At 37.9% G+C, this 14,122-nt stretch overlaps 1 protein-coding gene across 1 annotated transcript in view; it reads right to left on the bottom strand.

Annotated features, from left to right (window-relative positions):
* Window positions 1–13,563, bottom strand: part of EP400 (E1A binding protein p400) — a 47,578-nt gene extending 34,015 nt beyond the window's left edge. The window contains exons 1-9 of the mRNA XM_010290357.1: window positions 12,241–13,563; window positions 6,007–6,094; window positions 5,493–5,600; window positions 4,408–4,787; window positions 3,856–4,158; window positions 2,912–3,097; window positions 1,363–1,503; window positions 1,180–1,258; window positions 846–898 (exon numbers count right to left, since the gene is read on the bottom strand). Coding sequence (XP_010288659.1) covers window positions 846–898; window positions 1,180–1,258; window positions 1,363–1,503; window positions 2,912–3,097; window positions 3,856–4,158; window positions 4,408–4,787; window positions 5,493–5,600; window positions 6,007–6,094; window positions 12,241–13,563 — 2,661 coding nt within the window. The remainder of the gene's footprint in view (window positions 1–845; window positions 899–1,179; window positions 1,259–1,362; window positions 1,504–2,911; window positions 3,098–3,855; window positions 4,159–4,407; window positions 4,788–5,492; window positions 5,601–6,006; window positions 6,095–12,240) is intronic.
* Window positions 13,564–14,122: the final 559 nt, after the last annotated feature.

The raw sequence follows: 14,122 nt of genomic DNA, 5'->3' as shown, positions 1-14,122 counted from the left end.
TTTCCCTTAAAACATTATTAAAGCATAAAACTTTTACCCAGGTTGAAATCAAGAACTATATTTTCTCTAGTCAATAAAAGGGATATTGCACAGGCCTAAAACTGTTCACTCTCAGCTGTCCAGCATACTCTGTAGCATGGTTTAGCCTGTGCAAATTAACGCTCGCAGACAGTGCGAGGCCACAGTTTGCCTGAAAACACATGCTAAAGATTGTTCCTAACAGGAAATTCAGGTGCAGGCATTCTGCTTGGTGAAAGGGAAGCATTTCAGCAAGTGGGCATCAGCTGTGCCATGCCAGATGGCTCAGGGCCTCAGAACAATCCCTGGCCCAGTTTTTTCCAATTGCACAGATGTAGCCAAGGAGTCCTAGCATACATTTCATCTAGGGCAAAAGATATTTAAATCTCATTCAGTTTGATCCACTCTGTAACATATAACTACATCTTTTAGCAGATAAATCTTTCAGAACAGCTGAAAACATGCTTTCATGCCTCAAAGTTTACCCTTGGTTACAGTAGATTAAACTCCTGCCCAAAACTAAGTCTGGTAATTAATTTGTACATTTTTTTGGTCTCGCAAGGTTAGAATGATTGATTCAAAGCCACTGAGTAAGTACAAATTCTTACTTTAAAACACGTTATCAACCACTATCCACTTTCCCATTAAAAGTTGTGGTTCATAACCAGACAAAATTGTATTTGTGCTTATGACAATATCTTCAATTATCATTAACTACACAGAAATCTCTTATCATCACCATGTATTTAAGGAAAACATTTCACATTTATCAAAACTTTTTCACACAGGTAGCTGTAGGGGTTTTTTTAAGAACCAGAAAGACTTACCCTTTCACATTCTTTTTCCAATAAAAGGTCTTCTGCAGGTTTTACATCCTTACCTGGAAAATTATTACACTTATGTATGCATTAGTCATTTAGCGATTTTATGTTTCTTATGTGACCTTTTAAATGCATTCAACATAAAACACAAGAAATATTAATAAAATCTAACACAAAACCATAAAAAATACCCGTAACTCATAGGTCAGATCTGTTCACAACCTATTATTAGCATCTCACAATTCTATCACCAACAAGATTAAACCCCACTGAGTGAAATTATCTTGAACAGCAGCATCAGAATTTATACTGGATTTCTTATGAAATGGAATACAATTACCTTTCCTTGAAATTCTCTTTAAATTCAAAGCTTTTTTCCTTTTCTCTTGAAATTCAATTTGCAGTTTTATTTCAACAACCTGAAATGTAAAGCAATTCTAATAAAGCACTTAAATTTTATATATAAATTACTGAAGATTAAAAAAACAGTGTTACTTACACAAGTACTAAGTTGGTATTTTACCTGTTCAATGTTAGACCAGAAGTATTCTATTTCTCTAGCAATTGATGCAGCAATTCGCCTTAGTTTGTTTTGCTCTTCCCTTTTAGCTCGCTCTTCATTAAGTTTCTTTTCTTCATGATAACGAGCCACAGTTCTTACCATCTAAAATACCATGAAAGATAGTGATTAGGTTACCTCAAAATACACATCATTGCGTTTGTTAAGGCTATAGAGCTTAGCAGCAGCCAGATGTTGACCATAGCTTTCCACACGTAGCGCTTACCTCCACTATTTCTAATTTTTACCATGCTAGTAAAACAACAGACATGAAACTTGAAGGAAAAAAGGTAATATAAGAAATATAACTACGCAATGAAGTAGGAAAATCCTAATTCACTACTCTCTCTGAATACAAATATTAGGAAAAAAATCTACTGAAATTAGCAGCAAACACAAAAAAGAAAACTTTTTTTTTCAGGCAGCACATATGAAGTCATAGAAATCACAGCAAAATGCCAGAGACCAAAGGTAAAATGAGTTCAAAAAGAATGTACATACATGCTTGAAAGATCAGTCAATGGCTGTTAAAGACTGACTTGATTGCAACCTTTAGCTCAGGAGGTCCCTAAAATATTAATTTCCAGAATTCTGAAGCATACTGCCAGGGGAAGGATCATTTCGTATTTGCCCTTTCTGTTTCTCCTATTCTTAGAAACCTACCATTGGCCACAAATGAAATAAGTGCTTCAAAACCAGATTTAAATTATATTCCAAATGCAGATCTTCATTTTACAAAACGATACACCTATTTCAATACTTTGCTTACAAGGAAGAGAGTTCTGAGCTTCCATCATTTCAGAATATACAGTAGCCAACAACATGGCAATTTAAACTAAGGACTTTCAGTTGCTCTCTTCATTACCCCAAACTGGTCATAAATGTATCAAAAGAAGGTGCAACCTTGCTAGAATCCATAGAAATTGTAAATAAACTTATTGTAAATAAACAGGTTTTACATATTTCATCTCACACCACCCCAATTTTCATTCCATCACTTCTTTAATTACTCCCATTGTGCTGTTCTCTTCCCTTATGGAAACAGTTCTCTACCATGTTTCCACTGCTGTCCTTAGAAATCCATGGTTTCTCCTTCATCTTCTTCTGAGATTAAGAAAGAAGAATTAGACAGACAACCACACCCAGTGGACGTTATTTACAAAATTCTATATTTACTCTTCATTGAGAGGGAGTATCTGATTTGTGAGACAGGCATGATAGCCATACTTTTTAAATATGACACAGTGAACATATTGACTGGGTCCCCTAAACAAGCTATTTGATTTCCAGAAGAATAAAATCCAAAACTGTTATTTGTATCCACAATCAATACAACTATGTAGCCTGTTTCAAATGCAAGAATATCTAAATCTGGTAACATTTAAATTAAAAATTGGTGCCTTATATTCCCATTACTTCTATCTATAGAAAAAAAAACATTTAAATAGCTTTGCTACCAAGCTGAGTGATACCAAGATCAATTGTTTCGAGTCAAATAATGTTTTCCCAGTACCTTCTTAGCAGTTGCCATCTTCCACTTTCTCTCTTGGGCAAAATCAGTTGCCATCCACTGCATTTCTTCCAGCAAATAATCCCAGTGAGATTTTGGTCTTGGAGCCTCTTGGAGTTTAGGTAGTCGCCTCAGGGACCATAAGCCTTCCTTTCTCAGTTCCGCTATTCGCTGATGGATTTGATTTTCCTTAAAAAGAAATACATATAGTCACAATGAAGCTGCAGAATGCACCTAAATCAGTTGACAAATAGAAACATAATAATTGCTCCCACTCCATCAAAATAACTGACAGCAAAAAAAGGTGTAACAGCATGACACATGCATTACAAAAACCAGGTCTGAACACTGCATCAATGAAAAAATTACTGGATTACATTCAACTTAAGTGTAAAGAGAATCACAGCACTTCAACCTGTATTACAATAGGTACTTTGTTAAATAACAGGATAAAAAAAAAGGTTCACTGGGCAGCACAAAAAACAAGTTACAAGACATATGCAAACTGCAAATACTCCTTTCTTTTTTCATAAACTGAAATTGCAGATGTATTTATCCACAGAATATAAATATATCTTCCATATTAATACTGCTTGATTTTATAAAAAAAAGTAGTTCTCTATGGTGTTCCTGTTAAACAAGCAAAACAACTCCAGTTACCTACAAAAATAAGGTTGCAGTCACCTCGAAGGAGCAGAGAGAATCAATATAACAGAAAGACTGCAACAGCAGCATGAAGACCAGTAAGTCTTCTTCAGCTTCTCTGAATGCCCAGAAAAGCGAAACTCTGTAAAGCAGAAAAAAAAAAACCCAAAAAACAACCCACCACTGAACACCCCACTTCCCCAAAAAATAGCCTATTTTCATAACTAAAACACATTGCTCGTGTTAATTGTTATTTGTGTGTTAACTGTTTCTAAGTTTGGGGGAAAAACAAAAAACCTTACCAGCTTTACTTGCTCAGCAAGCTTGTCTTGAGAGTTGTCCTGTGGTAATACTGCTGCATTCTGAGCTGGACTTTGCGTTTTAGGTGCTGCTGCTACTGCTAAGCCTGGGGGTTTTGATGCAATAGGAGACAGGGACTTAGTAGTTGCTGGAGAGGTCCTGTTTGTTTGTACTGGATATGTAGAAGGCGGTGCTGTGCCCGAGATAGCTGCTGGCGCAACAGATGAGGTAGGCGGTAGTGTATTTGCCGTAAGACGCTGAGAAGTCTGAGCAGGATCTGCAGATGGTCGTGTTAGAGTCACAGTCTGCCCAAGAAACACATGTTAGTGGTGAGTTTAGGATTCAAAACTGTCTTAGTCTACACTACACCAGAACAAAATAAGGACTTTAATTTAACAAAAAATTGACACCTGCATTTTTGTAAGAGAAGGATTTAAGTGTCCAGTGGAATGAAAAACCATTAACATATTTAATATATTTTCAAGAAGATAGTGTTCTTAGATTTTACTGGGCATTGAAACAAACATATTTTCACCCCAATAAAGTTCATATACCTGTTGCTGTATCGTAGCCTGTGGCTGTGATACTTGGTTTGGTGTCTGTCCTTGCACATGGATTGCTGGTGGCACCTGCTGTTGAAGTGGTGCTGGAAGTGGAGTGGAAGTCAAGGGTACACTTTGAGGCTGGATCTTCACCTGAATCTGAGGCTGAGCTGGAGATTCCACTATCTGTGGTTGCTGCTGTGAAAGCTGCAGTGCAGCTGGGAGAGACGTCATGGGGACATTCGCAGGTTGCAGCCTCCCTGGCAGCTGCGGTGGAGGTGTATGCAGACTTGCTGCGTTCTGCACAGGAGGGCCTTTAGACGGGTCATACTGTTGTTGACTCTGTTTCTGTCCAGTCAGCTGTACAGTTTGAGGAGTGGGAGGCATTCCACCTACAAAGCAAGAGGAAACGCAATACAGATGAGATTAAAACATCCAATGTTCTTTACTGATATAAAGAGGAAATCAACTGCAAATAGACTAATTTGTTACTTACTTTGCCACAAGACACCATCACTTGAAAATACCACATCACAATCACAAAATAAATCACCATTACAATAAACAACAAAGTATTTCATGCACAGGACTGCAACTAAAATTTGGAGCACAGCAACTACAAAAGAAGATGTCATTAAATGTCCTCCGAATGTCTTATACTTTAAAGAAAAAAAAAAGGACCGGTGAGCTAATGGAATTTAACCTAAAATAACAGCATCAAGCCTAAATAATACTTAGTTCTTAACACATTCACTTTAACACATATTCTAAAGCGTGGCATGACTAATGAATAAAAATTTGTCATGATGTTGCAAATTAGGAGGTTTCCTTTTCATAAGTCATTGGCTCAGTTCCAGAATTCTCAGATTAACCATTTTGCATCAGCACCTGTGACGTATTTCCATGCCCACATGCACCTTTGGAGCCCGTCACTCAGCTCCTTAAACAAACCAGGCATTGCATACCAAGTATTAATTTACATGGAGAAGTGCGTGGTGGGACTAGGATCTTGGAAGGCCGGAAGCCCAAGTTTCTAGTCCCATCACTAACATCTCCTTGTTAAATTAATGTGCAACTGGCATGTGGTGACACAGTACCTTGTGCCGTTGGCATTAGCTGTTGAAGAGGAACTCCTGAAGCCACACCCGGGTGCTGAAAAACCATCCCATGACGGCCCACTTCAATTCGTGGTCTCTTAGACGAATCTGTGATATTCAAATTCCATTTATGGCATGGTATAATTTTACAAAGCAAACTACTACACATGATTCCAACATCAGCTCAGAAAGCTACGACTACTATACATGTGTAGCATTTATGAAGAACATGCTCCAAGGGCAGAGTCCCTTTAACTTCAAATTGGCCATCTCCAATCTTCTTTGCCAGAACAATCCTAACAATGTCTCCATGCCTGCCAAATCCAGTCCTATATATTGTGAGTGGAGTGCACTCTTCACACAGCACCATTCGCAATAGATAGTCCTAAGGATCTGGCAACTCCCAAGGTGAGGCAAAACTGTATTTCAAGAGTTACAGAACAGTGGGCTCCATTAACTGTTTGGAAATAAAAACAAAACATAAAAACCCTAAAATTCTGTTTGCAGAACATACCTGCTGGTGCAAGTGCCTGCTGTCTCTTAAAAGCTTCAATTTCTATGGTGTTCACAGTCCCCGTTACTGGAGTCCCTGTATGCGTTTGCTATTGGAAAAAGAAAACAAATCACAGAAGTTCAATCTGTAGGTAGTCTAACACCAAGATGTAATTTACAAACGGATCTAAAGAGGCCAGCACAGAACAAATCCTTCAGAACAGCTGTACAACGAAGAAAACAAAACTCATTAAGTATCTGCTATAAAGATGTCCATAATGCACAGATACACTTTGTTGAGTTCAAATTTTAGAACAGTAACTAAACTGAAGTTTGTTATATATATAATACTTGTCTACATTTTTTAAAAAGTGATACCAAACCCAAGAAAATGGGTTATGTAAAAAATAAACTTGCCCAATACATATTTTTTTTAAATAAATGGAAATTTCCATTAATATATTACCCTTCATCATCTGCATAATGCTGCCATGAAGTCAAAATGACGTATTTGTATAGTATACATCTGCAATAAAAAGCTGACATGACAAAAATTAAACATTGTGACTTCATTACAGGATTAATTAGAAGGGAAATCAGATGAGGAAAAGATAATTTATGCATAAACTGTATCATAACTAACAAAACACAAAAGTAAGAAATGAGAGTCAATACATTTGTGAAAGTGAATCCTTTTAATTCTGTGTAAAACATTGGTAACACACAAATTAACTCTCATCCTGAAGACAGTTTAAGTTTACTTGAGTCTCCACCACTGTCACTCTCAGGCAGAGCTCCATGAGAGTTAGCCTTTAAATATTTCAGGAAAAACTGCTAAGACTCAGAAGATGGAATAAAAGACTCTCAGCCAACTGACACAAGTTCCAATTCCATTTTTCCAGATGCTAGACTTGTATTTGTTTGCGCAGCTGGCAAAACGAGTACCATGAAGAAAATCGACGAGGAGAAAGACAGTATCACCATACAGCTAACGTGACATCAGAGCTCATCAGAAATTACTAGACATTTTGTCTCAGGATAAACATCACACAACTATGAATTAACAAGCCTGGAAGAGTACTATTCATATTGAGATGGAAAAGAAATCACAGGGGTTTGATTCAGCAAGTTGGAGTTTAGCTTCAGTAGGATTTCACAGCGCATGAAAACTTTATTTTAAAATTACTACAATTAATATTGGCAATGATGGCAGAGAATATATCCTAGATAATCCTTGCAGCATCAAACTCAGATGGCAGACTGACATACAGGATTACTGAAACAAACAAGTTTGGGTATATGACGATTTCCATGGGTTTTGGGCCCTCAGCACTACTGGCAAGTACTTACTAACATCCGCCAGTGTTTGTGCAAGCCCAGTTCTTTCCAGTGAGTTTCCAAGTCACATTTTTAAGTTCTCCTCAATATTCAGCCATGCTACACCCAATATTCTACTATGAAACTTACAAGAAAAATAAGGGACCGAAGGAAGGGCTTAAGAGATTCTATCAGAAAATAAAAAGAGGGACTTCACGTATGCCTCTATGTCCTAGAAAATGAGCTAATTTAACATTCAAGTTCTCGAAGTGTAACTTGCTATTGGTGAGAGCCTCTGCCATATCAATGTACAGTAGGGGTTTGCAAATGTAAAAATTTATTATGACAAGACAGCAAAGACAACAATTTCCCAAAAGAATCTTCTAGTTTATTCACAGGTCTTCTCTGATTTTTTCACAGAAGTTCTACCAGTGTAAATTAAGCCTAAGGACGTAAACGTCAGTCTATACCAAAATAAACTGTAGCAGTCACAACCCTGCATCTTCAATGAATGCTTCATTGAACAGTATTAATAAACATAGCCAACATCACCTAAAATGACTGGGTTTCAAACACTCACTTTTGAGCTGAATATATCTCATGCCACTCAGATTCCATCAATAGCTATGAATTAATAACATTTAATCTCTTTGCTGCTGTGAAGGCATTTGTGGCCACTCTAGTGATACAACTATAGCCTTAGGATGTGAATTTTGGTTTTAAGAATCTCTGACTCATGTTCATCCCTAATAATCATGGTTCACTGCCATCTCACACTCAGTATGGCTTAAATTTTCAAATGTTTGTGTTCTCACAAGGCAGATATGCAGCATATTTCAGGTCCAACAGTCAATGTCTGGCAGAGCATCACACTTAGGCATTTGCAGAATTTTCAAAGTAAGTCACAAAAACTTATTTTGTACAATGCTACTGAATAAATTAACAAATCCAGCTTATGTCCTGTTTGCATCAAATGCTTCTGGGACATCAGTTTAATAAAGTATGTTCTCCAAACTGTGCTTCAAATGCTATTTATTTCAGCTGCACTCTTACTCTGGATGATCGCATACTCACAGTTTCAGGCTGCAGCTCTACTTTAGGATTTTGACTGGCATTTTCTTGAGTATGCCTCCCAGCTGTGTGCATTATCACTACGTAATTCAGGCCAGATGCTCCAAAAAGCAAAGATGTTATATCTTCATAAATTGCAGTCACATACCACTAATATTGGATTAAAACTGTCCTAACTTTAATTTAAATAATGTAGCTCTCCAGAGGTCATGATTATACAGCACGCCCACAATACTCATTCCAAGTGCTGCACTTATGCTGCTGATTGGGACATGTTATTTCTCTATGAACAGTTACAAAGAGAAAGACTGATGGAAAGAGATAATACTTTCTGTTAACAGTTTGTGCTAAAAGATATTATCACAATTACACAGTTTTGTACATTTTTAGTATGTACCTGACAGTTTCTCTGAAACAGCTCTGAAATGGTATAATACTTTCAAAATTACTTCATCACTGCTGTAGCTATAGCTTGATGCTAACCCTAATTGTTATAATAAATAACCTGATATAATATTACATATGTTGAACAGCTTAGATGAAGCCTGATTACCTAAGGAGACTTCCAAGGCATGCCAGTATTAGCCATAACAAAGAGGTCGCAGTGCAAGCCCCTTAACTATGTAACTCATCTGTAAAATATCACAGTGAATATCCCATTTGTTATAAACAGGAATACAACCCTCCTTATATTTCACTTAACTCTCCTTTTTCCAAAACCTAGATGAAGGTAGTGCAGACTCTACAGCTTCCTTGGTAGAGCAGAGTAATTCAGCCTGTAACACCTGCTATTTAAGTTCATATAATTGAACTAAAAGGTAAATATTTTAGTTGCAGAGGAATTAGGGTATATTACTTCTCAGGGTATATAAGCAATGATGTCTGAATGGCACAGATTTGAAGGTAGCTGCACAAACCTAGACTAGCCTGAATTTAAAAGCTTCATCATCACTGATCCACAAAAATGTTAATTGATTATTGCATTTCTCTACTTTTTTCAGTATTCCTCAGGGAGAAAAAAAAAAAGTAAAAAAGGACTTATATAAAAAATAAGCACTTCAGTTTCTTCTTGCCGACATTTATGGTAGAGCTAATGGAAAGCAGTTAGTTATTTTAAGAAATTGTGTCTGAGGGTTATTACTGTTGTTTAAAACATTTCAGGGAAGGCAAATCCAAAACCTTCTGTAGCCATACTCAAAACCTTTAACGGATAAGGAAAAAAAGAAAAGAAATTTAGAAGAAATCCACAATTACAATGCCACAGACAAAAGAATCCATATTATCACTATGAAGAATGCACAAATGAACCAAATGCATTAGGGAAACAAAAGACAAACAAACCAAAGTGAAAACATTCAAGCTGAAAGTTAATGAAATAAGCCAGCAACCTGGAGACAAAGATTAACTTCCTCAAGGCTTCATTAATACTGATGCATTTGAAGCTTGCAAAGGTTTTTTTGTTTTGTTTAGATGATAAGGGATGGGCTCTTGGGAAAATTCTAATTCATCTAAGAAATATCAAATCTGAATGAAGAAAAAAAATCTGGGATGAAACTACATTTTAGAACCATTGAAAAGTACCTGAAATGGTTGCTGCTGGGATGAAAAAGCAGCAGAAACATTTGGAGGAAGCTGGGTTGCTATAGCAACAGGAGTACCAGTCTGCCCATCCTTTCCTGTCACAACCTTTACCTGAGAGAAATATTTTGGGAAAAAAAAAAAGAAGGGAGAATCATTTTCTTTTTAAAAGTTTTTCTTTTTTTTTGTTTTAAACTGTTCAACACACTCACTTTGTACTGATGGTACCTCGCTGAAGAGGGGATTATAACTAAACCACCATCAGTTCGGCTTGGTTTGAGCACAGGCTGTTTTTGAAGAGTTCTGTCTCACTTTTAATAGCAGAAGAGAGTACAGCCTTGACTATTTATAGTGACTTCTCGTCACTGGAAACTTTTTCTTAAATCCAGTTAACATTGAAGTGTGTTTTAAATTTAATGATTGCTGCTCCTAATGGACAACAAATTAGCATGACAGACAGTTTGAACTTAAGAGAGCTCCAACATTTATTTAAGCAATGAGCACAGCCACCATTCATTCTCCCCTTGAATTCCCAAAGTGATCAACCTTTCTAGGCAAGGGATGAAGTGCGTTGCTTTAGCAGAAAGTGATAAAGAGGGGGGAAGGGGAAATAAAAGAGAAGACGACAAAAAAACACAAGACAATACTCAAAAGATGTCTTAATCTTTCAAAAGAATTCACCATTTAAAAACACGTAAAAACTTCTGCTGTTTCACTTTGCAAAATTCTCCAGCAGTTAAACAGACAAGCAGCTTTCACAAACAAAAGACGATCCATCACAAGAAGGCAGCGAAGTACAGCAAGCTCCAAACCCGAAAGACCGAGGGGTAGAGCCTCAACTGAAGTGAATTATAGTAACACCACTTACTTCAATGACCCTATACAATTTACACCCGCTACAGATCTCTCAGGATGTGCGTACTGTAGTTAAAAATACCTGGTATTTCAGCTGACAAACACGCAACCCAACAAGAACACCTAAACAATTTGACAAAATACAAACCAGGTGAAAAAAAATACTGAATACCCATTGTCAGTAAATTACAATAACAGGCTAGCTTTTATGCTACTATACATAGAAAGAAATGATTCCTTCAAAATTATCAATAACTATCACAAGCAGAAATACATTTTTCCCAGTCAAGAAGTTTAAACCACAAAACAATGGACAAATTAAACTTCAGCTGTTACACTGCTAAAATTTCCCACAAATTCCAACTGAAGATATGATCACTAATGATTCATGCCTAGGACAGTCATCAATTTTCACTGAAGACACTAATTTCTAGCAGGCATTTCAAAGCAGTATGAGTTTCTTTACGTAACAGGTTTGGTTTGGTTCTTTACAAGCTGGCAACTACATACCCATACATATTTTTACAAATTTTAAAAGGTATTTGTGAGTGCCAAGTGATGCAGTGGCATCAGTTATATCTACCCTGTTGCAACCACTTGCCACGTAGGCTTGCATGTAGGCTCTGCGCAAGACAGGCACTGCTCCCGCGCCCACTGGGTGCTGCAGGTCGAGCGCTACATGAATGGGTACAAACATGCAGGAAATGTGGCACAGCATCTGCCTATGGCAAACTTATTTCAAGTCCTTTGCCATTAATAAACAGTGAATTGAAGTTAGTAATTTTAAACCTCTGCATAAATAACAAAGTTAACTTGTTAACGTCCAGTCTCTAAGTGCTGTTTGTTTAATCAGACAGCAATATACCCACAGAGCTCCAAGACAGCCTAAGTAACCCGATTCATTACTATGGACCCATACACATTATGATTCACCTGCTCTCTCTGAGTAATTAGATTACTTCAGGGTTTTTTGTTGGTTACACCAACACTGAACTTGAGTGGTTAGAAGGCACGAGTCAAATAAAGGTTAATCTCTTATAAGACTTTTTGCTTATTTTTTTTTGTTTGTGTAAGTCTAGTAAGTGAAATTTAATCTATGATTCCTACTCATACTCATTCCAATAGCTTAAAACAGCTTCCACAGCAATGCCACCTTTATTTGTGCATTGGCTTACATACTAACTAGGACGTCACCCCTCTATTCTTTTCTTTTAAATACATACATCTAGCAGCATGCTCAACTCAACCTGTCGAATCACACTACCTAGCAGATCTGCCTTCTCGCAGACCAACTATTTAAAAAAAAAAATTGCCATACTTCAACAAGTAAAAAAGATTTTTCAAGTATTGCCACATTCTCCAATACTTCACAATGCAGGTGCCACAAGCTCATCTATTGATTTTATTCCAAAACATTAATCAACAGATTCCTTACCTCATCATTAATGACCTCAGATTGTTCTTCCTCTTCTTCCTCCTCCAGATCCAAGTCATTTTGCCTCAGGTATGCTTGCAGTGGAACACAATGTTTCTTCTTAAAAGCTAGAAAGTCCATCATATTCCCTTGAAGGTGTTGCAGGAAGAACAGTTCAATCAAACACTCCTTAAAAGTTTCCTTAAGAATTTCCATCTGCTTGTGGTGATGATCCAAACATTGTTTTCTCATTTGAGCAGTCTCTTGGTTGGCAGGAGGAATCTCCTCTAGCTTTTTGGGTTGTTTTCTCACTGCAGTATTAACTGTAGGAGCAAGAGGAAGACTCGACAGCCCCTGTGGTACAGTGGCCCGTGAAGGACTTGTGGGAGGAGGTGGTGATGTCATTCCAAATGCACTAGGTCCTCCAACTCCTGCTATCAATCCACCAGAAGTCCTGTCATACCCAATGGGTCTACCCAGCTGCTGTCCTTGAAGCACTTGCTGTTGCTGTTGCATAAGCTGCCCTTGGATAATATTGCTGATTTGAGGGGGCAAGCTGGTTGTTGTAATATGACCCGGGCTAGTCAAAGACTGCATATTTGCTCCACTAGCTACAGGACTTTGAGGACCAAGATGATGAATGGTGCCACCAGACTGCGAATGAGGTTGTGAAAGCCTGCGTTCTCTTACCGTAGCAGGTGTCCCAGAAGATGGAAGCTGTACTTGCGCAGCAGCCCCTTGAGCAATTTGTGCAATTCCCGGTCCTTCTTGGTACACAAAGTGTCCACCGTTTGAAGGACTCAGGCTGATCTGTCTCACAAGCACACTAGCATCTACAAACCCTCTAGTAGGGCTCTGGCTGCACATACCCAAGCCAGGGCCTGGAGTCCCTGCCCGAACATTTGGTAACGTTTGCACTGGCACAGGGTTAGGCTGTGTAGGGCTTTGAGACTGAACTTGTTGAGGCAGAGGTGACGTGACTTGAATATACGATGGGGATCCATGCTCAAACCGCCTCTGCTGAGGACTGAACTGAAAACTCGGTGATGTTGGGTTTGGAATTGGCAATGGGGTAAGTGTTATCTGCTGGTTTCCTGAAGCCACTGGTCCAACGTTTTGCAGTGTGATGTTCACATTCTGCCCAGCTACTGGACTTCGACTCATTATAAACTGCTGTATTTGGTAACTGGGGGACTGGGGTGCAGATGGACTTGCAGAAGGTGCAAAAGAAGCTGCAGGGGACTGGGGTAAATTTGCCTGTTGCTCTTCCCCCTCACTGCCCGTGAAAGACCTGGACCTCTGGAGCTGGCGCTGGGCATTCTGAGGACCGTTACCGTGGTGCATTCTCACTGTTCTAGGTTTTTTACAGTACACACTAAAGAAATACATAAAAACAGAAATTTAGGGAAGGTAAAAATATTTCCGTAACCAAAACTACTTAGTTACTATTCGAAACACTACCTTATAGTAAGAACTCTGTTATCCTGTCTTTGCAGTTACTTAAAATGTTTTACATCAGCAGTCAAGTTACCCAAAATCCTCATCACCACAAAAGCTCACTTAAATCCCTCATACAGTTCTCTAGCCACCAAAGTGCTATTGAACAGTTTTACAAATTATACATTCTTCTTAGCTAGTTAGAATGACTTCAAATAATAAAAAAATAATACTTTTTCCCTTTCTGTGGAACTTCATGGATCAACAATCTCCAATATCAAAAGAACGTACTCTTGTGTTCATTATTCCCAGTGCTTTCAACACTTAATACAATCTTCTCGAAAACACAACAGTTGCTTAAAATGTACAGTATGTTTCTTCAATAACTAAGATACAATAAAAATGGACCCAGACTACTCAACTTTATTGTTCTAGCTACTGAAGAAAAAGCACATCATGAAAAATC

The sequence above is a fragment of the Phaethon lepturus genome, unplaced genomic scaffold (genome assembly GCF_000687285.1).
Source record: "Phaethon lepturus isolate BGI_N335 unplaced genomic scaffold, ASM68728v1 scaffold8877, whole genome shotgun sequence".
NCBI lineage: Eukaryota > Metazoa > Chordata > Aves > Phaethontiformes > Phaethontidae > Phaethon > Phaethon lepturus.
The sequence above is the reverse complement of the archived record's forward strand: the minus strand, read 5'-3'. Positions and strand labels throughout refer to the sequence as shown.